Source organism: Rhipicephalus microplus, chromosome 3, assembly GCF_043290135.1.
Source record: "Rhipicephalus microplus isolate Deutch F79 chromosome 3, USDA_Rmic, whole genome shotgun sequence".
Lineage (NCBI taxonomy): Eukaryota > Metazoa > Arthropoda > Arachnida > Ixodida > Ixodidae > Rhipicephalus > Rhipicephalus microplus.
Genome location: NC_134702.1, coordinates 277489529 through 277514400, shown reverse-complemented (window position 1 = coordinate 277514400; position 24872 = coordinate 277489529). Strand labels below are relative to the sequence as shown.

Below are 24872 nucleotides of genomic sequence, written 5' to 3'. Positions count from 1 at the left end.
AGTCCATCCTTGCCTGGGAAAATTTTTTCGACCTTGCAGAGTTTCCACTGAGTTCTTTTTCGCGCTTCTCCAAGCAGAAGTACATCTCCTTCCTGTACATTTGTGTGACGCTCTGTTTTTCTGCTGGCACACTTAAGCTCCCTCAAGTACTCCTCTTTCCATCTGGTCCACCATGTTATCATTGCCTGTTTTCTTGCACTCCAGTAATTCAGCAAACTCTATTCTTCGAGTCTGTTTTCTCCCGGCTTGTTCATGGCTTGCCTGCCTCCTATAACTTCCGCCGGTGTGATGCATTGTGGTTCGTTAGGATCGTCATACACATAAGTGAGAGGCCGGTTGTTAAGTACTCCTTCTGCTTCAACAACCACAGTCCGTAGTTCTTCTTCATCCAAAAGTCGAGCACCTATAGTTTTTGCCATGGATGTCTTAAAGCTTCTGATCAGTCTTTCAAAAAATCCTCCCCACCATGGAGCTAACTCTACAATAAACTTCCATTTTATTTTCTGGTTACTGGTATACTGTTGAACCCTTTCATCTTCCATCTTTAATATTTTGTTCATCTCTTTCTCAGATTTCTTGAATGCTCTTGCATTGAGCTAACTCTACAATAAACTTCCATTTTATTTTCTGGTTACTGGTATACTGTTGAACCCTTTCATCTTCCATCTTTAATATTTTGTTCATCTCTTTCTCAGATTTCTTGAATGCTCTTGCATTATCACTGTAAATAGTTGTGCACAATCCTCTTCTAGCTACGAATCTTCGGAATGCTTGTATAAACGCTTCTGATGACATCCTCTTGACCAACTCCAATTGTATGGCTCTTGTTACTGCACACCTAAATATCACAATGTAAAACTTTGTAACTTTTTCGCCTTTCTCCTCTCGAGCATTTTGCGGTCCAGCAAAGTCTATACCAACTGTGTCGAATGGCATCGTCTGTGTTATCCTGTCAGCTGGTAATGGTGGAATTTCTTGTGCCATTGGTCTAGAATTGAATCTCCTACATGTGATGCATTTATTTATCACATATTTCACCATCTGTCTGGTATGCAGAATCCAAAACTTCTTTCTTAGATGTGTCAATGTTGCCGCAACGCCACCGTGCATTGTTACTTGATGCGCGTTCAGAACTAGGAGTTATGAAAAGTGACTTTCTCTTGGTAAAATAATAGGATGCTTCTCATCAAAGCTCAAATCACTCCACTGAAGCCTCCCTTTTACTCTCAGGACACCTTGATCATCTTCGAAGATGTTCGTGCCGTACAGATTCATGTTGTCACATATTCGTGTCACTGCATTTTGTAGCGTTTTCTGCTCCTGCTTTATCAGCACAAACTCTGTTTTGTTCAATTCTTCTCCTGTCAGCGAACCTGTTTTCCTTTCTTTTTGTCGGTTTTCTATATAACGTATCACTTACGCGGTAACTCGTAACGCTTTCTTGTATGATTCAAACCTGCTCACATCAATTATTTTTTCTTCACTCGAGGTGGTAGTTAAGCTTGCCACGGTCTCTTCTTCGTCTTTGTTGTCATCACTGTCCGATTCTTGCGTTATGTCATTATCAGGTCTTTGTTTTTCATTCTTGATCCACGTGGGGCCTTTCCACCATAATTCACTGTGCAGCAAACGTTTCATCTTCATCCCCCTTGTCATCAAATCCGAAGGATTTTCATCACTTTTAATATAACCCCATTGACTCTCATTGGACTTGCTCTTAATTTCTGCTGCGCGGTTGCGAACAAACAGATTTTTCGTCTTGTTTGACTTTATCCAGCATAACGCAATTTGAGAGTCAGTCCAGAATTTCACACTCCTCAGTTTCCTGATGAAATTCTCGGTTATATGACTGGCCAATCTGACTGATATTGTGGCCGCCAACAACTCCAATCTCGCTAGTGTGATCTTTTTGATTGGAGCGACTCTACCCTTTGCAATGATTAAATTTGCTTCATTGCTTTCATCGGAGTATTCTGTTACAATGTATGCTGCTGCTCAATATGTCATTGGACTCGCATCGGAGAACACGTGTAGAGTCGACGCTTTCACTTCAGCTTGTCTGTTGTCATAGCATCTGTTAACGGTGAAGTCATCTAAGTGCTGAAGCTCCTCCGACCAGTCCTTCCAAGCTGATCTATGCTGGCCGGCTTGGTAACGGGTCATCCCATTTCAGTTTATCCATCCAAATTTTCTGCAGCAATATTTTTGCTCTGACTGAAAATGGTGTCAAAAAACCTAGAGAGTCATATAGCTTTGCCGTGTCCTGCAAAACCTGTCTTTTTGAGAGTTGTCTCATGTCCTTGTCAATTCGCCATGTAGTGTCGGGAAAGCTGAACACGTCTTCTACGAAATTCCATTTCAGTCCAAAAATCTTGATTTGTCCCTCTTTTCTTATCCCTTGATCCAGATCCTCTCCTTCTTCATCAAAGAGTATTCTTAGCTCGGCGTCATTTGAAATCTATTTTCTTAAATTCATTCCCGCATAGCGAAAAATATCTCGTGCTTTTTTGTATATCTTTGTCAATGTCGAGTATTTGTCGGCTCCTAGTAAAACGTCAACCAAGTAGATTCCTTTCCGGAGTTGCGCCACAACTGCAGAATATTTTTCTTCGAATTTATCCAAGAGTCGATGAATCGTGGCCGCTAGAAGGAAGCTACTTAGTGTAGTTCCGAAAGTAACCCTCGTCATCCTCCATGTTTTTATCTTCGGGGTTGGCATATCTTCGCTGGGTATTCTTTCCCACCACATGAATCGCAGTGCGTCTCGGTCATTTTCATGTATCTTGATCTGCAAGAATGCTTTTTCCACGTCGGCTGACATAGCAATCTTGTGATGTCGAAAGTTCATGAGCAAGCTGGTGATGTCGGGGTTTAGGTTTGGCCCCTTTTCCAAGTTGTCATTTAGGGATTCACCTGGATTCTGGCTTGACGATGCGTCCAAGACGATCCGTATTTTTGTCGTTGTTCGTTATTTCTTAATTACTGCTTGATGCAGCATGTAGTATACAAATTTGTTCTGTATATTGAATCAAGCATCTTCTTCGACGTTTTCTGCTATTTCTTGCTCAAAGTACCTTCGAATAGCTTTGTCATAGGCTAGGAGTTCATCTTTATCCTTGCATAAATTTTTGGTCACCTGTATAAGCCTCTTCTCTGCAATGGTGTTGTTGTCGTCCAATGTCACGTTTTTCTTCCATGGTAGCCGCACTTGGTATCTTACTGCCTTGAACTCCATTGTTTGTCGGACGTAGTCTAGCACATGTTCATCACTCATCTTTGTTGCTGGTTCCTCCTTGATGCCCATGTTTTTCAAGTCCCAGAATCGCTGCAGTTCATCCACAGTCGTGTCCGACTTGACACTGACCTTGAGTACCATAACCGTCGATGATTTCATCGGCGCACAAAGAAGTCCTACAAGACTTTGGACCGTCCATCCCAATATTGTTTCTATTGCCATTATTTTTGAATGAATCTCGCAAATGCGACCAGTGACTACAGTCCAGTAATAATCTGCTCCAATTAATATAGAAGTTTCCATATTTTTCGTTCTTTGTCCTTCTTCTCGTTGTCATCAGCCAAACGAACTCCCATCGATCTTGCTCTTTCGTGTATTGTCAACGGTGGCGATGGTAGCATGTCAAGGGATATAACTTCTATCTCCAGTGCCTCAATCGTGACTGAATCTGATGTGGGATCCTTCCTCACGCTGACCTTGACGACTTTCATGTCTAGTTCCATCTCTCTTCCTTCAAATGATCCTACAGTAATCCTTTCACATCTTTTTACCTTGCACGCTAGTTTTCTTGACAATATTTTGAGGATGAATGTCCTCTGACTCCCGTTGTCCAGCAGAATCCGTGCGTAGCACCCGCTGTCTTCTCCCTCCGTCCACGAAAAGGCTGTCTGCAGTAGTATGCACTTGTGTTCATCAGACTGCTGTGCGTGCATGTTGCAGGACTTGCTGGTGTCTAACCAGCCAGGTTGCGCGCTTTTACGCACTTGCTCAACATCACCGCTTTGCTGCTGTGCTGACTTTCCTGCAGGCGTACGTGGTCGACACATGGATGTCGCGTGCCTTCCCTTGCATGTTTTGCAGCGTACGTTAGCGCGGCATATTTTCCCCGTGTGGTGAGGTCTGGTGCATCTGAAGCACCTTCGTTCCCGTTGCAAGGCTTCTTTCTTCTGTTGCATACTAATGCTTCTTCTGCAATCTTCCGTGTAGTGTCCAGTCATCTCACAGAAGATGCATTTTTTCATCGAGGTGCTTTGAAGCGCAGATGTTCTAGTCCACCTCATACTGTGTGGTGACTGGGTAACGTCGCATTTTTCCTCTCGAGTTTCTTCTCTGCTGCGTATATATATGTTTAAAAACTCCATAATTTCTTTCAAACTGCTCGTGCTGTTTCTTGACGCTGAGTCTGATTCCATAGTTGCTGGTCTGTTGTCACCTTTCTTTAACTCCTTCATCTTCATCTCAATCCTCATATCCACCGGTAGCGCAGATTTTACAACAGGAGCTATCACTGTGGCGTAACTACCCATTTCCACTCCTAATGACTGCAATGCTCGTGTGTTCACTTGCAACTTTTGGAAGAGTTTCTTCAACCCATCTACATCTTTACGACTCTTCACTGCTTCCAAATTTGCAAGCTCTTTTATGTAGGTCTCTTCTAAATTATCTTCTCGTCCAAAGGTTTCTTTCAAAAGAGCGACTGCATGCTTGTAATTCTGATCAGAAAACTGCAAACCTTCTATGAGGGACGCAGGCTCCCTGCTCAGAGACGCCAGAAGGTAAATCAATTTTTGATTCTTCGGCATGTTCACTCTGTTATGCACCGATGTCTCGAACTGATGCCAAAACCTTGGCCATGCTGTTTTTTTCCATCAAACTTGATCATCTCAAGACGTGGCAACTTAACAAGCTCTTGCGTCTCCGAGATTTGGTTAGTACCTTGCACTGAACTCGCCTGTTCTGTGACTATTCTCGTAGTCAGTTGCGTCGCTTGTTCTAACTCGCGTAATCGCTCCTCTGTTTCTGTCGTTGCAGCGACGATCTTCATCTCATAATGCAAAACTCTTTCAAATTCTGCCTCCGCGTCCTCTTCTTCTATGAACGGTTCTATCTGTTCGTTAACTTGTCTTAGCGTCTGTGACACGCTCTTCATCTGGTTCAGAAGCGTCATAAGTTGCGCTCGATCGGCGTCTTCTTCTATCTTCTTATCGATTTCGCTCGTAAGCGTTGTCACATTTGCTCGAAGCGTCTTCCACTTCTTCGATAGGACCTCTTTATTCATGCCTAAAACGTGTTGAAAGAGCTCTTGCCTTTTTATGTGCGTCTCCAACAGTCGTCGGTCGTGGTCCTTCTCTCGACGGTTCGTCCTTGAGCCTGACGCCGCTGCTTCGTTCTTCAACCCGTTGTTGCGAATGGGGTTGAAGTCTGTGCGTCTGTTTTCAGATCATCCTGGTCACGGCACCATGTTTCAGAAAGACCAGAGAGACCGCAGAACCGATACGTCTTCGGTTTATTGTTGACAGAACAGGAAAAAAAGGAAAAAAAATATGCAGAGCGTGCCCCTGGCTACTTCTTCTTCATCGCCTCCGAGCTCCATCTTCAATCTGTTTTCTACAATATATATATATATATATATATATATTGCCACGCTGTGTTGATGGCAGAAGACGAGAGCGAAGAAGTGAATCGCAGCTGTGGCTGAGTAAACAGTACTCCACTTCAAGTTCCTGTCTATCGTTTCCTCTCGCGACAGACTGGTGGACGTGCTGGGTACTGTACTGCAACGTCTTATGCCTGCTGGTCCTGAATCAGAAGCAACCACCGCCAGTGCACCAGGGTCTGCTGACATCTATCGAAGCAGCCGCCGCCTTCAAGGACTACCACCACAGTACGGCCCCTTGGCAAGTCCCGTGAGGACAATGTTTGCCACATCCTCAACCCGAACCGAGCATGACCCACTCGCTCGCGTACCATGTGTCATCAACACGCCTCGCACACCCAATCTATTCCATGGTGATGCCAGTGAGGATGTCGAAGACAGGCTTGACCATTTCGACCAGGTCGCTGCCATCAATGACTGGGACAATCGCCGTAAGTTGAAGAACGTGTATATCTCCCTCTTAGACGCGGGAAGAGTGTGGTATGAGAACCACAAAACTTCATTCACAAGTTGGCAGAAATCCCATCGGCAGCTTCGCGAGGCGTTCAGTAACCCCCAACGGAAAGAAAGAGCGGAGCAGGCACTCTCTTCGCGATTTCAAATGCCGAACGAGAGCGTCGCCATGTTTGTCGAAAAAATGTCGCGATTGTTTTGACGGGCTGACCACCACATGCCAGAAGACAAGAAAGTGCGCCTGCTAATGCGAGGCGTGAAGGAGCAACTTTTTGCGGGCCTTGTGCGCAACCCTCCTACGACTGTGTTCGAATTCATACGTGAGGCCACAATTATGGAGCGCATGCTTCGGCAGTGGGTGTCGCAGTGTGAGCGTCAGACAGCCATGTCCGCTGCGTGCTCGCTTGTACCAGGAGGTGATAAGAGGCAGTTCCTCACAGAACTCATACGGCAAGTTGTACGCGAAGAACTTCGGAAATTTCATGCAGCGCCCCCTCCCGGTAGCGCTGCTCTTACGGACGTCGTTCGTAACGAAATCAGGCAGTTCGTTCACACCTCACCACCATCGCAAGTCGAACCTCCCACGCTTTCCTACGCGGATTCCCTACGCACCTCTACGCCGTCGACGGCACATTTTGCTCATCAACCTACTGGGACCCGCAGATGCTTTCCAAGTCCAGCCCATCGCCTGCCTTCTCAGGCCAATCTTCGTCCTGGCCCGCGGAAGTCCACCGTCTGGCGTGCACCCGACAATCGTCCTTTGTGCTACCATGGTGGCGAAGTTGGACACATGTACCGCGACTGTTACTACCGACGAATAGGCCTACGCGGATTTCACCCAGATGCACGTTGTTCACGCTATGGTGAGCGCCCACAAGAAATTGCGGATTACTTGGAAGGTAGTCATCACGCTCCTGTCCCGCCGCGACGACAGTCACGGTCACCATCACCCCGTCCGTCCACATCAACGCACCGCGCCCGACCCGCCTTTGGGTCCCCTGGTGTCAGAGGCGCAAGCCCACGCCGGAAAAACTGAAAACGGCGACCTCCGGAGGTGAGGCCGCTGTCACGCGAACCGACAAATACCCTCCGCCGCTGCCTTACGACGTGCCGTTAAAGCCTGTTTGTGAAACCGGCAACAGAACGTCCACTGCCATTACCGTTTCCGTCGACTCTTATCCGGGAGTGCGCTTGTCGACACGGGAGCTGATGAATCAGTGATGAGTGCTTTATTGGCCACCCGTCTACACAAGGTGCTGACAACGTGGGACGGCCCTCATCTAATCACCACTGGAGGACACCTCGTATCCCCTATAACAAGGTGCACCACCAGGCTTGTGATTTGTGCGTCGGCTTTTGTAGCATCATTCCTTGTACGGCCCAATTGTTCTCGGCCGGTCATTTTGGGCATGGATTTTCTGAAAGCATATGGAGCGATAATTAATCTGCGTGATTTGTTTATCAGTTTTGCTAACTGTGTTTCTCCAGATTCCGACATTGAGAACGAACATCGTGGCGTGGCCTTACGTGTAGTTGATGATTGCGTCACGTTGCCACCTCGCAGTAGTATCTTCGTGCTTGTTGAGTGTCCACGGGAGCAGTCAATTACGGGCATCGCCGAAAGTAACCTGACGTTTTTGCTTGATTGGGAAGTGGCCATTGCTCGAAGTCTCGTTCAACTGCGAAATGGCCAGACTACGGTTTTAGTTATGGACTTCGGTGGCGAACACAGGCATTTTGCGAAACGCACAACCATAGCTTACTTGGAGGCATTAGATGATTTGGACGCCTTCCCTTTGATTACGACGATCTCGACTGAGAACAGCTGCGATACTGACGTGACTAGGCGCCTCAACGTCAATCGCCAGTTGGAAGAACCTAAGAAGGCAAGGCTCCTCCGTCTCCTTCAGATGAAAAACTTCCGGCCAATAAAATAACGCACACAGGAAACGAAGAAGGAGACAGGAAAGAGGCCAGACTACCAACTGTTTATTCACATATGCGTGGATTCACATATGCGTCCTCCGTCTCCTCTCATTCTTTAGTGACTGTTTTGCCACTACTTCGAAAGTCCGGCAGACTCCTCTAGTGAAGCACAGAATTATCACTGAGCCCAACGTGCAAACCGTGCGCCAACATGCTTACCGCGTGTCGCAGAAGGAGCAAGATGCTATCCGTCATCAAGTGAAACAAATGCTCGACGACGACGTAATTCAACCATCGACTAGTCCTTGGGCGTCACCAGTTGTTCTGGTTAAAAAGAAAGATGGTTCATTACGATTCTGCGTCGACCACCGCAAACTGAACAAGATAACGAAAAAAGACGTATATCCTCTTCCTCGTATTGATGACTCCTTGAATCGCCTGCGACACGCCCGTTACTTCTCTTCCATGGATCTCCGTAGCGGATATTGGCAGATTGAAGTAGATGAACGGGACCAAGAAAAAACGGCGTTTATTACACCGGACGGTCTCTATGAATTTAAAGTTCTCCCTTTTGGCCAGTGCTCCGCTCCAGCCACGTTCCAACGAATGATGGACACAGTTTTATGTGGCTTGAAGTGGTATCTTGTTTAGCGTATTTTGACGACGTAGTCGTTTTTTCTACGACTTTTGAACAGCACATTGAGCGGCTTGAGGTGGTTCTTCTGGCTATTGGCACTGCTGGCCTCTCTCTCTGAAACCGCAAAAGTGTTATTTTGGATATGAGGAACTGAAATTCCTTGGCCACATTGTTAGCAGCAAAGGTGTTCGCCCCGATCCTGACATGGCTATGGCAGTTGCTTTGTTCCCGATACCGAAAACAAAGCATGATGTATGCCGCTTTCTGGGACTTTGTGCTTATTACCGCCGCTTCGTGCCGAACTTTTCGAAAATCGCCGACCCTCTACAACAACTCGTCAAGGATTACGTCGCCTTCGTCTGGGGCCCCAAACAATCCGGCGCTTTCCGCGTTTTTCAACAACGCTTACAAACGCCACCAATCCTAGGTCACTTCGACACCAAAGCAGACACAGAAGTCCGCACTGACGCGAGCAACCTTGGCCTCGGAGCTATTCTCGTGCAATATCAAGATGGCGTTGAACGCGTCATCGCCTACGCTAACCGCACGTTGTCATCTGCGGAGAAGAACTACTCGACGACTGAAAAAGAATGTCTCGCGGTTGTATGGGCCGTAACAAAATTCAGGCCCTACTTGTACGGACGCCCCTTCCGAATCGTCAGTGACCACCACTCTCTCTGCTGGCTAGCGAATCTGAAAGATCCTTCGGGCCCTCTCGCAACATGGAGCCTTCGGTTACAAGAATTCGATATAACGATGGTTTACAAGTCTGGTCAGAAACACACCAACGCTGACTGTCTTTCCCGCGCACCCGTCGAGGTCACTGAAGAAGACAATGATGAAGACTTCAGCTGCCTTGCTATTCTCGCATCATTAAACGTGGCTGAGCAGCAACGCGAAGACTTGTAAATTACAACCACTGATCGAATACCTTGAGGGACGTCGCCCACAACCCCCCCCCCCCCGTCAGTTTGGGCGTAATTTGTCATCTTTCTGTCTACGCCAAGACATCCTCTACAAGCGCAACTTTCATTCAACGAAAACTGTTTACCTCCTCGTCGTACCTGCTGCTCTCCGCGATGATATTTTGCGTGCTTGTCACGACGAGCCATCGTCAGGGCATCTTGGCTTCGCGCGTACTCTGGCGTGGATCAAAGACAAATACTACTGGCGGAAACTTACGGAAACCGTCCGGCAGTACGTCAAGACATGCACAGCCTGTCAGCGCTGCAAACTCCAACGGCTAAACCAGCCGGTCTGCTTCAGCCTTTGCGACCCCCTCACGCACCTTTTAAAAAGGTCGGGATGGATTTACTTGGCCCATTTCCGAAGTCTACGGCTGGTAACCGCTGGATTGTGGTTGTCACCGACTACTTGACCAGATACTGCCAAACACAAGCCGCCCAGCGAGCAACTGCTTTCGAGGTGGCTGACTTTTACATCAAGAACATCGTTCTCCGCCACGGTGCTCCCGCTGTCGTCATCACAGATTGTGGTACTGCTTTTACGGCACAGTTGCTCCGACAGATCCTGTTGCTAAGCGGCACGACGCACCGAACAGCTACTGCGTACCACCCGCAGACTAACGGGTTAACCGAACGCCTTAACAAAACGATTGCAGATATGCTTTCGATGTATGTCGCCAAGGATCAGAAGAATTGGGATGAAATCCTCCCGTATATAACATTTGCCTACAATACGGCTTTGCAGGAAACCACCGGCTTTGCTCCTTTTCGTCTGGTTTACGGCCGCGACGTCATCACAATGCTAGACACCATGCTGCAACCAACTCTGCCGGACACGATTACCCCGGACGCAGTTGTATTTGTTCAGCGTGCTGAAGACGCCCGGCAGCTGGCGCGCTTTCGCATTTTATCGCCGCAAAATCAAGATGCTCGCCGATACAACACCCACCACAGAGCAGTAATATACGAATCCGGTGACCTAGTCTGGGTTTGGATTCCTATACGTCAACGGGGACGCTCAGAAAATTGTTATGTCGGTACTTCGGACCCTGCCGAGTTCTTCATCGCCTCGGCGAAATGAACTACGATGTTGTCCCAGCAGGCACGTCACACCGTTCTCGCAGACCACGCTCCTCGGATGTGGTTCACGTATCTAGGATGAAGCCGTACTATTTGCATTAACTGCAAGTCAAGTACTTTGTGATGTGGCAATAGCCTTCAAGACAATTGTGCATTACTTTCTTGCTTCTTTATTTTTCATCTAGTCCTTTTCTTTTCAAAGGACACAGACATTTCTGACTACCTTTCGTTGTTTTTCGGAGCCGTGGTATTCATGCGATGCTTCTTCTCCTTTTTTTTCTTTGGGGAGAGGGTAATGCCACGCTGTGTTGGTGGCAGAAGACGAGAGCGAAGAAATTAATGTCAGCTGTGGCTGAGTAAACAGTCCTCCACTTCGAGTTCCTGCCTATCGTTTCCTCTCGCGACAATATATATATATATATATATATATATATATATATATATATATATATATATATATATATATATATATATATATATATATATATATATATATATGGTCATGACCAAGAAAGACAGACGCTGGCGCTTCGGCGCGTGGGTAGCTAGAGCAAAGAAGAAAAGAACGAAGTCAGAATAAGAACAGCTGGCCCAAGATCGGGTGTTGTCTCTTGTTCTCTGTCTCGCTCATCACAATGGCGCAGTCGACGAAGAAGAAGTCTTACGTCCCGGCTTCGTCATCCAGGACAGCCGTGATAAGCGCCACTTGAGGACGGCGTCAAGGCCTCCTCGGCGGCTGCAGTACACGCTACCGGTACCATTTCACAAGGGACGCCGTCAACGCGTCCTTGGCTATGGATTCTGCCGTCAGTGCAGTCGACAAACGAACCCTCTGCGGGAAGCCACCGGTACGTGTCTTTGTGGTTCGTCGGCAGTGCCGGCTTCTCCATCGAGGAACGCCGTCCACGCTCCCTTGGCAATGGGGTCCCACCCGCCGCTTCAGCTACCCTTCGAACCACCAGTGGACGGCGCCTAGGCCTCCCCTGGGGTTGTAGGGCATGACCTTATTGACACCCTGCCACCATTTCGCGGCAGGAATCCGCACCGGCTCCTGTCCTTTGGGAATGCCGCTCATGCTTCCCATGGCCTAAATTCCCGTTCCCGCACTCTTTCAACATACGAGATGCCAAGGAACGCCGTCCAGGCTTCTCTGCACGTCAACCTTACCGGCGTGGGTGCTGCAACCACTACTCATTCGAAGACCGCGATCACCAACGCTTCGCACTTCACACACGACAGCGCCGCGAACCTGCGGCGTACCATCGCGCTACTCCGCGTCAAGACTAACGAACTGACAATGTCAATCTCCGAGCGAGCTCCTACAATGTTGCCTGAATTGCATGCCACTAACACCGTGTTGGACGTAGCTGCCTCGCACGACCTTGAGGCAAGCCCATTGGAGCAACGCAGGCAGCTTTGGGGCACCCTCCTGGAGCTCTCAGACCAGCTCGACGGCGTTGCCTCAGTGATATCAGCATTCTGACGTGCCGCCCCACCATCGCCGTCCACCTACGAACTGCGAGAATTCGACAGGGTCCGGAACGACGCCGACAGCTGGGTGGCAACCGTCAACGCGCTAGCAATGCGCGTGGCCTGAACAGAGAATCAGAAATGGTATGTGGCCATAGACCGTCTTCGGGAAGGTGCAGCAGCATGGCACCGGTATGAAGGTTGGAAGCAGCAGTCATGGGCGGAGTGGAGCGTCAAGCTCATAGCTGCTTTCGGTTCGATTCCCTGTGCCACCTGCCCACGTATCTCGACCTTCTCTCAGGACGGAACTCGGGAAAAGCCCGACCTATAGGATGCGATTCGAGCCCCTACCATCCTGTCATCTCTCGGTGACCAAGATGTAGGGAACAATCACGATCGTGTAACTCTGCCTTGCACAGACATTTCTGCTGTCGTATTTAGAGCTCCTGAGGAGCACCGGCCCGACGGTGCAGCTGTGTCCGGCGGGTCCCTGATGGCAAGCTTTGCGCAACGCTCCGCAAGAGGCCCCAACGCAGGTCGTCCGGTCGACTTAGAGGCAACGACCCCCATCCTACTGGACATTCTACCACCTAATGAGACAGGTCTGTCCGCTTAGTCTACTAACATCCCATCTGACCAGACGGAAGAGGATATGCGTGTGACGCATGCACGACCTGAATCGGCAGAGTCTCCGATTTTCGGAACGGGTTCCGTCGAGGATCTCCCGTCAGTACGCAGCATGGCTTCAAGAACCGCTGACTTTACCGTGTCCGGGAGCCCCATAGCGACAACGCTGCGCAAGTCACGGACTACGCAAGTCACTTCGCAGGGGCCACGCCACAGGTCAGCACAAGAACTTCACCCCAAGTTTGTGAAGATGTGTAATTGCACCACAAAATATCTCTCGATCCGCAGAAAATTGCGCAGACGGCTGCACAAGATGCTTCTCGTTTCGTTGCCGGATCTACCAATTGCTGCCCTGTTTTTTAAAATGTGGTGCGACAAACGAAAGCGTTCTGTGATCAACCTGCGCCCATGTCAATTCAGTCGGGGCCGCCCGCCAGAACCGTCTCCAAGAAAACCACACCACCGCAGGAAACTTCTACCACGAGAATGCCTGCTCAGTCCAGCAAAGAAAAACCGAAGTCGAACAACTTTCTCTGAAAAGTCGCAGCTTGGCCGAGGCTGTAGACTGCCACGTGACAGTCAATGTCATCCCGCGGAGTCATCATCAACAAAGGGACCAACGATGACCCATTCCCCACCACGACATGGCGAACGACCCGGGCGACATAGCCAGTGTCGGCCGCCGAAGCCAATTTCGATAAACTTCCATCGTGGTGGCGGCCGACTACCACGATGCAGCCAAGCCCGCCCACCAGAAACTTTGCCGCCAGATCCGCGCGCGCGCAGTCATGGCCGAGTGTCATGACCAAGAAAGACAGACGTTGGCGCTTCGGCGCGCGGGTTGCAGAGCAAAGAAGAGAAGAACGAAGTCAGAATAAGAACAGCTGGCCCAGGATCGGGTGTTGTCTCTTGTTCTCTGTCTCACTCATCACAATATATATATATATATATATATATATATATATATATATATATATATATATATATATATATATATATATATGGTGTGCGCCTTAACTTGAGCCAATAATTTGAATATGAAAGACACTTCAGTGGCAAATCGAACCATGCGTGTACTACTCGCACTAGCCTGGAGGTACTCGGGCTATGTTTTATTTCTTGCCATACTTATTAATTATTATTTCTCAATTACCCACTTTCTATTAAGTGCCCGAAACCGAAAATATGAACACTGAGATGTAAAGCACGTTCATAATCGACCGACTCAATTGTTTCCTGTACGATACGTCTAGTGCTGTTATTTTTTCAGCGTTGTAAATAAACGCTATAGCAGCCCTATATCAGTGCGCTCGTGGTCCGTCACACGGCTTTTTTTTACATTTTGCGGGCTCTTTTTACAACGTGGAAAAATTAACAGTGCGAGACGTATCGTAGAGGAACCAATGTATTTGGTCGTTTCTGAAAGTGATCTACATTTCAGAGTTCATATTTTGGGTTTTTAGCCCATACTTCAAAAAATTAGTAATTAAGAAATAGTATATATTATGGCCAGAAATAAGAAGATAGCCTGAGTAACTACAGGCTAGTGCGAGTCGTATGGATTTGGTTCAATTCGCTTCCTAAGTGTCTTTCACTCTCAAATTCTTGGCTCAAGGTATGTGGGTTACCCTGCATATGAAAACGCTAGAACGAAAAAAATTAGAAAAAAGACCCCGGTGCGTTGAATCGAACGTTGCACCTCCGCGTCGTCAATGCGAGGCGTTATCCACTGAACTACCGAAGGTAACCTGCTTCAACGTTCAAAGAGCAAGCTATGTATTTCTATGACTTACCTCTGTTAGCAGGCATCTCAGGGGGGGGGGGGGGGCTATCGCGCTTTCAGCATTATCAGCAAGATGGCGCTATGATCAAGCGGCAGCTTGATCATAGCGCCACCTTAATGCTCGAGATTATGGCTTGGTGGCGCTAGCCACCACCCGATCTAAAGGGTACAGCCATATCCATCCATCCATCCATCCATCCAGCTCTAATCTCTCGTGCGTACTTCGGCCCACGAATAGGAGGGTAGTGGACGATATTTCGCCCCCTTACTCAAGGTGGGGAGGAATATACATCTCGGCTGGTGTTGGAATTGCACTGGAACGAGTCTGTTGTAGTTATGGGATGCACAAAGGTCGCTGGAATTGTTTTATAGCCCCGTTTGGGAAAAGGGCGCGCTTTTTAGACACATTGAAGTAACAACTGAGACGCTTTCTCACGTTCATCTTTACCTGGCAGTGCAATTCATGCGTTATTTGGCGCGAAATAAGCTGGCCACGCTTTGATCTGTGCATGACCTTCTAACTTGCTGCTATCGTGTTCAATCCTTCGCTTTTGCGGGAAAGCTGTGACGTTTGTTGGTAACATTTCAGTTTGTATTTCAACTGTTTTGGCATGTTGCTGCTTGTTTTGCATTGTAGTTTTTTTATTTATTAAAGGTGCTTTCAGGGCGCGAAAGGACAACATAAAGAAGTGGTGTGAACACTCGTAAGTGTATTTTATGAAAAAAAATATTCAGCAGATCCTACGTACCTGGGAATCACAGTTATGCGATGCATGTGTAGGGAAGGTGACCGTGTTGCAAAGTTTTTATTGGGCGGCACGTCATGAAATATCGCTAAGTGTATGTAGAAATGTTGCACACACAGACATAAGTGGAAAAGTTGCAGACGTTTATATAACCAGTTGTTTCACTTGCGCAACGATACCAACTAGAACATGTGTACTAGCAACACCAGAAGCTGATATGAAGCCTTGATGCTCGAGAATATGCTGTCTTGGAAACCGCTACATAAACAACTTCGGCGCATGGCAACTACTCATAACTGACGTAAACCCGACATGACGGCTACATCAAAGAAGTACCTATGTATGTTTATAATGACGTAGGCAGCACTTCAACCGCTACTAGTGTTCCACGAAGATTAGTGTCTCTTTAAAAAGTAGTTCCGAGACATGGCGTAGCTCTGTGGTGAAGTGCTTCATTGTCACGCAGAATGTTTGGGTTCCGTTCTAGTTGGGATCGTGACATTTATTCGCATCATTCGTCGGGTCGGCGCTACCGATGTTGGGTATCTCTTAACGCTCATGCATTAAAATTGCCCATGAGTGTTCTCGTCGTTACTGGGTAGATACTAACCCCCGTGTTCGCAAACGCTCCTCGACTCGACTTTCACCCTTCCCTGACAGAGTTGAGCAATGCGCCACCACTCGCCTGAATATGATGATGCGCTGCTCGAGAATTGCACCACATTATCGCTGATATGCAGTGACTTGGTGTGCCTAGAGAGGGCGCTTCCATCGGCTTTCTCAAGTGAAGAGAAGTTCTAGAATACGGGGGTAAGAGTCAATAACCTGTGGCACATACCCGCATACAAGCGGCACATACTCGCCCTTGCGTATGTGCCACTCTCTTGCAGGAAGTGTTTGACAGCGTACGCGACAGGATTTCGACAAAATCGACGTTTTGACCTGTACGTCATATTCGTCAAACCATCTTACCATTCCATGCTAGTTTTGGTTCACACCAATGACCGCGAGAGCACTCACACGTAAGTGGCTTGATAGACACATAGAAAGATACATTCTATGCCGACGAATTTCGCTAAAAAAAGATTCGCTATAAAAAGAAAGAAACAGAAAACATGAAAAAATACAGGCCTTCATGTACGGTGAGCTTGGATAAATTCAAAGATTTCGAGCATTTGAGCTATTGCTGGAATAAACAGTGGTGTGTATCTCGCCAGTTAGAGGTCACTTATACCAGATTGCGCTGTGCAGTTCCACCACTAAATTATTACCTTAATAAAGCTCGGCTCAAGGCGTCACCGCTATGCATTTGGTGCAACGAAATTGAAACAACTGAACATTTCTTTTTATTCTGTCATTGTTATTCTTATCAGAGAAAAAGATTTTTGTAGCCCCATTACAAAAGCTAGGAATACAAGTAAATCTACCAGTAATTTTATCACTTGGCGGAACTTAATTTGGTTAATGCCACAGGGATGTATGCTCCGCTGTGCTTGATTACATCAACGCAACTAAACGATTACCATGCTAGTGAACCCCTACCTTTTCAGATCTTTAGTTTATAATTCATAGTTATGTCTTTCAAAAACAAATGATGGTTTGACCGCTTCGTCAGCAAACATTTTTGATTTTTGGTAGTATTATTTTAAGCTACTTTTTCAGATTGGCTTCGTTTTCAATTTAGTTTCATTTAAGTATCCTGCCGCCCGGTTCTTGGCCCATCCCCCTTTGTGGGTAAGCGCCATCCATCAGAGGTCATCAGCATCAGCATCATCAGCGAGCTTAAAGGGTTTAGGTTCGTTATACAGGCGATGGAAGTGGGAAGTTGGCTTGTCCTAGATAAAAATGAGTCTTTATACGATTTGGTGTGACAGGGTGGTAGGTTCACTCTGAAGCGTTGATCGGTCTTGGTGATATAAACTGAGGTGTATAAATTAGGGCGTCCTTCAAATGACTGTTATAACGATAGGTTTTGTGAAATGAGTTAACGTTAAATTAGAATTTTAGCACATTATATTCAATCAATCAATCAATTTATTTGGCATTCATTACAGCAAGATAATGAACACGAGGACAAGAACAAAAAGCTGCTATACAGCAGCTTGACAAAGGTCCTTGCCCCAATTCTCGACAGCCAAAAACAACCTACCATGCATTTAAACATCTCTAATTTCACATTTCTATTAAACATTTTCGGTTATCACATCTAGCAGAAAAATCATGAAACAGTGCATAACGCAAGCGGAAATAATGTAGAATAATGGAATGCACAGGTTATTTCGCACAAATGAGATGTACAAAATTTGTATGCGCAATAAAGACCATTATGCATCATGTATGTAAACATCTTAACAAACTGAGAAGCTTGTATAACAGGCAAATTTTTTGATAAAAAAATAACTTAACGTAACGCGCACTACTACTTTGAAGATAAGTGCTCACCCACATACCGTTTTATTGCACTTCTTGAAGATCTTTGTATGCAAATGCCATTTCTTTCAAATTCGTTGAGCAAGCGTGGCACAAGGTATGACAGACTGCTCATCCCATATTTCGTTCGCGAAAAAGGTATGAGCCATCTGTCTCTCTCCCTTATGTTATATGAGATAGCTTTAGGTATAGTCAGCTTGCATAATAACAAAAAACTATGGTTGTTGCATCGGAAGTATTTTTGGCATTTTAAAGCGAGGTTAACGTTATAGAAATTTTCGAGGGGGCAGATCTTAAGGGTGGAAAATAGTTCTCCAGTATTGGCATCATACTGAACATTTGCTATGTGACGAACTGCTCTTTTCTGAAGCACACTCAACCTATGTAAATTGACTTTTGTAGTGTCACCCCATAATAACTGACAATACGTTAAGTGAGGGGAAAATAGGGCGTTATAAATCATGCGTTTAACGCTCCTCGGTAAAGTATAGCGCAGTCTACAGAGCACCCCACAGGCTTTCGCTAAACGGGTGGCAATGTGATCAACATGATCATTCCAAATGAGATGATTGTTAAAAACAACTCCCAAGGTTTTGACGTTTGATGCAAGTTCTATGCGAGCAGATCCAAGCTCCAATCTGAAATCTTTAAGATCATGTCGTTGCGGCGGGGTGAAAAGGACCGCCTTAGTTTTTGCTGTATTCAGTTTTAATGAATTAACGAAGCTCCATTCGGCTAAGCATTTCAGTGCACTGTTAGAGATGACCGAGAGAGTACTTATGTCACTTGATCTCAAGAAAATGCTGGTGTCATCTGCATAAACTATGAAGTCAGCGTCATTAGAAATATTTGTTATATCATTGATATAAATGTTGAATAGTATGGGCCCCAGTATGCTACCTTGCGGTACTCCTTGAGTTATTTTTTGTAGTGTAGATTGTTCTGACATGATGGCAACGCATTGCCTTCTGTGCTTTAGATACGAAATTATTAACTCAAGAGGAGTGCCACGAAATCCGTAATGTTCTAGTTTTGTAAATAATGTGCGGTGATTCAGGCGGTCAAACGCCTTAGAATAGTCAACAAAGATACCCAACATAAATTGTTTATTTTCAAAACTGTTCAAGATTAACTCTTTTTGTGTTAGTAGGGCAAGTTCTGTTGACATTCCTTCACGGAAACCGTACTGTTGCGCTGTTATGATCGAGTGTTTATCGCAGAAAGCCGTTATTCTTTTGCAAATAATTTTTTCCAATCCTTTTGATATAACAGGGAGAACAGACACTGGCCGATAATTCGAGAATACATTTCTGTCACCAGATTTGAAAATGACGCTAACTTTCGCGCATTGCATTTCCTGAGGAAAGATTCCGGCACATATTGAAAGATTAAAAATGTGAGTAAGTGCAGGTGATAAGATGTCAGCCACAAACTTTATCGGTCTTATCTGTAACCCGTTTATGTCACGTGCTTTGCTATTTTTTAAGGACATAAAAGTTTGGAAGACTTCATCGGAAGTTGTGGGCGCAAAAAAAGCTGTGTATGCATTGCGCGGACCTAAAAATTCAGTCGCGGCAATATTAAAATCGCTTTTTTCCAGACTAGTAAAATAATCGTTAAACTGATCTGCAAGTTCTACGCCTTTTATGACCCTGTGATTATATATTAGCTCAAGCTCAGCAATCTGGCGGTTGTTGCGGTTTAACAACTGGTTAATTTCGCGCCAAAGCAAGTCGCTCCGACTACTTATTTGACTGAAAAGGTTTTCAAAATAAACTTTTTTAGTATGTCTCAAGAACTTTGTTACCTGGTTGCGATATTTCTTGAATGCCGCAAACTCACATGGGTCCCTTGTTTTGACAAAATTATTATATAGTAAGTTCTTTTTGCGTATCATGACTGCGCACTCGTTATTAAGCCAAGGTTTGCGACCTTTCGCACATTTTTGTACGGTTCTAAACTTAAAACACTTCTCATAGATACCTTTCAAAATGTGTAGGAACGTGCTATATGCTCTATCAGGGTCATTACAGTGAAACACGGTTGTCCAATCTACGTTTCCAATTTCGTTACGGAACATGCTTAGCGTTATATAGTTTATTTCCTGGACAAGAAAAGTCTTGGAGTGACGAGCACCCCCAGAAGATGCACTGAATGGACAGAACATATAGATTGGCAAATGATCACCCATGTCAGCTACGATAGTACCTGCTTTCGTGTCTTCGATAGTGCAGTTTGTTATAAAAAGGTCAAGGAGGCTATCGGAAGTGCTGCTAAGGCGCGTAGGTGTTGTTATCACATTTCTACAATGAAATGACTGAAAAATAAGTTGTAGATCACGCGCGCATTTGGTATTTTGCAAAAGGTTAACGTTGAAGTCACCACCTATCGCGAGGTACAGGTCGTTTAGGCAGATGAAACTTAGCAGCCTTTCGAGAAAAAGAAGGCATGCGTCGATATTTCCGTTTGGCGGGCGGTATAAAACAACGAAAACATATTTTTTACATTGCACGCTTAAAACTTCATAGTCTGGCGCTATAAGGCAGAATTCTGGTAGCATCGTGCATGACAGCTCATTCGATACCAGCTGCAGCACGCCTCCACCACGACGTGTAGGTCTGTTTAAGAAGAAAGTTTGATATCCGGGAACGCTAAGTACGTCGTCAGCATATTTGTACCAAGTTTCTGATAACATTATTACATCGAAGTTAAAAGAAAATGCATCAAAAAACAAAGTCAACTCGTCGTATTTATTCCTCGCGGACTGCGCATTTAAGTGTAAAAATTTCAGATAGTCGCCATGGTTCGAAATATCCAGTTTATAAAGCATAATTTATCACAACAACGAAGTAAAATGCAGAAAGTGGCACTCACAAGTGTGCAATTAGCTAGTAGGCGTTTGGTCGACCATTTTTTCTAGGTCAATTTCACATGCAATCCGCACAATGCGTGATGTTTCCGTTTGCCGCGCGAAAACTTTGCCACCTTTGGCCCACGCAAAGCGCCAGTTCAGTTCCCGTTTTTTTGCTATGGTCATCCCAAGCAGCTTCTTCAGCCGCGGGCAGAGGTGCTCATTAATATAGACCGGCTGCTTTTTCGTGTAGCCGATGTCTGCTGCAGTGAACCTACTTTTATTATATTATTCTGGCAATTGTTTTCCATTCAGTTTTTTTGTAGTTTTCAACTGAAATTTCTGTTTTCTGAATTCATACTGAAGGGGGGGGGGCTCATCTGTATACAATTGGTATGCAATAATGCTTATTTAACTAATGAACTAAAACTGAACTGCTACGCTTACAGTAGGCTACTGTTGTCTATTGTTGGCTGGCACTGATTATATCGGACAGCTGTTGTGCGATGCTGGGAATATTCATCACTGTTCGCTGCTTCGACAACGCAGTAGAGATTACATACGCCCAATATTGAGTGTGCCACATATGCAGTAGCATTGCTGTTTTGTGAAGGAATATGCGACCTTATGCTGCTTTTCTTGCGGACGAAACGAACGAAGATACGCACTGTGACATGACGGCGTCGACACGCTAGAAGATACTATGTGGGTACTGCAGTCTACGCGACGTGCCTGGCAGACCCCAACTTAAACAAGAGTTCGATTAAAATCAGAATGTTTAGAGCTTAGCAATGGGACCGATGTCCCATTGCTTTGTTTAAGCTCCTTATATTGCACTTAACATAGCTTGCCAGAGGCCAGCCTATCCAAATATTTTTTTCTGGAAGATAATTAGAATGCGCAATAATGCCATGATTGTTTTTAGCTCAGTTAACAATGCGCCTACACATATTAGCTAGAAATTGATCCTTTCTTGTATCACCACACGCATTGCAGTGAAAAAAATGTGCGATCGTTTGCTTATCACTGCAGGTTTCCCATGACTGGAAGGATCAAGACCACAGAGATGAAAGTTAATTGGTGCGTATGCGAAAGTACATGCTGCCCCGCCGCGGTGGTCTAGTGGCTAAGGTACTCGGCTGCTGGCCCGCAGGTCACGGAATTGAATCTCGGCTGCGGCGGCTGCATTTCCGATGGAGGCAGAAATGCTGTAGGTCCGTGTGCTCATATATGGGTGCACGTCGAAGAACCCCAGGTGGTCGAAATTTCCAGAGTCCTCCACTACGGCGTCTCTCATATTCATATGGTGGTTTTGGCACGTTGAACGCCACATATCAATCAATCAAATACATGCTGTTTAACAATAACGCCGATTTCAAGGGATCCTGAAATGGCTTTTTGAAGCTTTGTCAGCTTTTAGGCTAGAGATCAACGCATTCACTCCCCAGACTTAGCGACATGCCGTGTACCCAGTATACCTGTGTGCTGGTACAAAATTGTTGTCGGTGGCGCACTTGTGTTTGTTTACTTCAGCGACAGTGCGCAAAGGCGCAGGGTGCGTCAGATAGGTGACGGCGTGGGGCGCGGTGGAAGAGGGTGAAAAAAGGTGTATATGGTCAGGACTCCAGAATTGAGGGGATCGAAATTAGTCTCTTGAATTTCCAACTTGAAAAAAAAAATCTGTGGAACCGATAACGCGAATCAGGTAACGCGATAGCAGCCCCTGCAAACCTTATTTATTTACAAATACCGCTGTCTGATATTTCGAGACATAACAGGTGTAAATACCCGTAGTATATACCGTTGCGTAAATACCGTAGTGTAAATACCGTTGAGCCCCTTGAAAATTTGCAATTAAAAAGGGCATATTTACGCTATCCCGTTTTTGTGATATCTCAGCATCGAGCCTGCGCAGATACCCATCAAGCCTATTCCGAAAATGCGCGTTCTAAAAAAAAGCGAAAAAAGGAGGAACAGTACTGAAGTGATATACCGAGCACACCATTTAGATGATGAAATCACTGGACATGCTGATTTGATCTGCACTTCATATGGTAAAGAAGATGCAATAAAGCATAAGTATGCTAGAACGACTACAAGTGCACTGATTTTCGAAAAGGGTTGCAGCGAGAAAACATGCGCATGCGAAGCAAGCAATAAACGCTGATCCTAGCTACGGAACTTTAGCAGTATTGCTTTTTCAATAGATTCTAACACGTGTCGTGTTTCGGGAGAGGTGACCAAAACAATAACGCATATTCGACTGCAGCCAAAGTCTTATGGGCTGTTAGTGAGTATTGCTTTGTGAGTTGCTTAACTTGCGTGGAAGGAGTTTTTGCAGAGTGTTTCGAAACGCGTGTGCCATTCTAAGTTTCTGTTAGAGTTACGCCAATGTTTACTAAAGAAATAAAGAAGTATTGACCTATAGTTTGGTATTATTCGCTTGTTTTCAGGCTTAAATAAGGGCACGAAGTGTGATGATTTCCATAGCAGGGGCAGATATTATTCCTATTGCAATTGTTACAGCAAAATAGTTTGCACACCATCCTGAATGGCAGTTTATCAACATATTTGGAATACCCTCTGGGCCAGATCGTTTCAAAACCTCCAGATTTAGTATAAGGTTTTTTACTCCAGTGGAGCCTAATTGAAAATTAAAAAGAGCTTGTATACAGATAGCTGTGCGCGAAGAATGAAGGCTTGTGCCGTTATCGCTAGAAATAAAAAGAGATTCGAAGTAGTTAAAAGAGATCTGCTATAGCTTCGAAATTCGAGGAGGATCAAGCTGATGTATTGCCTAATTTTATGTTGAAGACTTTTTCCTATGCAGTGGCTATGTACTTGAAAGTTATTTTGGAAAAAAGAAACGCTAAACAGGCTTCTCTTTTAACTGATTGGAAAATGGCATCCGTTGTTCTTATACATAAATTAGGCCCGCGCAATGCTGTGAATAGTTACCGCCCTATCTCACTCACATCTGTGTGCAGTAAAATTCTTGAACATATTTTATATATTGCGATTGTAAAGCACATAGATTGTAATTCCTTATTCAACTCTAACCAGCATGGATTTAGGCAGGTGTTATCATGCGTCACACAACTGGTAGAGTTCACCTATGATTTAGCAGCAGCACCGGACGACAAATTTTTGGTTGACTGCACTGTTCTCGACTTTCAAAAAGCGTTCGACACTGTTTCGCCCTACTTATAAAACTAACCGGTTTTAATGTTAATGTCCAAGTTATTGCACGGATTGCTGACGTGCAATACATGAGAAGTGACAATATGTAGTTGTAAATGGCAAACAGTCTGATATAACTAGTGTTACGTCAGGGGTACCTCAGGGATTAGTTCTAGGACCATTGCTTTTTATTATATATAAATGACATTAAAAACGTACTATTCCATATAGGGCTATTTACAGACGGCTGCATTTTATACCGTCGGATTACCTCTGAAACTGACTGATCTGTAATCCAAACCAACCTATTTGCGATGTAGGCGTGGTGCCAGTGATGGGAAATGAAACTCAATCTTAAGAAAACTGTATGCATGAGGTTTTCCAGAAAAAAAAAAACAGGTGAATTTGAATACACAATAAACGGCTCTCTGGTAAAAATGGTGCGCGAATACAAATACCTAGGTGTTTTCTTCTGCCCCTCTCTATCATGGAATCGGCATGTGGATTACACTGTAAATAATGCTTGTCGGAGCTTAGGATTCTTAAAAAAAATCACAGCATATCCACGGAGTGAATGATGATTGGTGCGGCGCAGCGTTCGTCAGTCTGTCTGTCCATTCGTTCTTGCGTCCGCCTATCTGTGTGATCCTTGGTGCATCCGTCCGTTTGTTCATTCGTCTGTCTGTCCGTCCATCTCTTTTTGCGGCCATCCCTCTGTCTTTCCATCCATCCGTGCGCCCCTCTGTCTGTCCGTCCGTGCGTGTGTCAGTCCGTTCGTCCGTCCATATGTCTAGAGAAAACTCCAAGCACAGCCATCTTACATCTTTTCATCATGAATTCATCATATACAAGTGCCCCCATCCAGCAGACATTGTAAGGACCGCTATTTCGGGTATGTGCCACTGGTGGTTACGTACTACGAGGGATGCACAAGCCACGCCATAAGGAGCTTCGCCCCTAAAAAACACACGTCCTTTTCAACAGCAAACCCGGGGAGTACTATACAAACCATACGTGAGATCAGCACTGGAGTACGCATGTTGTGTCTGGGA

At 45.5% G+C, this 24872-nt stretch overlaps 1 protein-coding gene across 1 annotated transcript in view; it reads left to right on the top strand.

The window, feature by feature from the left end:
- The window catches only part of LOC142803214 (putative ATP-dependent DNA helicase HFM1), a 1032948-nt gene that overhangs the window by 474678 nt on the left and 533398 nt on the right, over window positions 1-24872 (top strand). The window contains exon 14 of the mRNA XM_075888308.1: window positions 21673-21720. Coding sequence (XP_075744423.1) covers window positions 21673-21720 — 48 coding nt within the window. The remainder of the gene's footprint in view (window positions 1-21672; window positions 21721-24872) is intronic.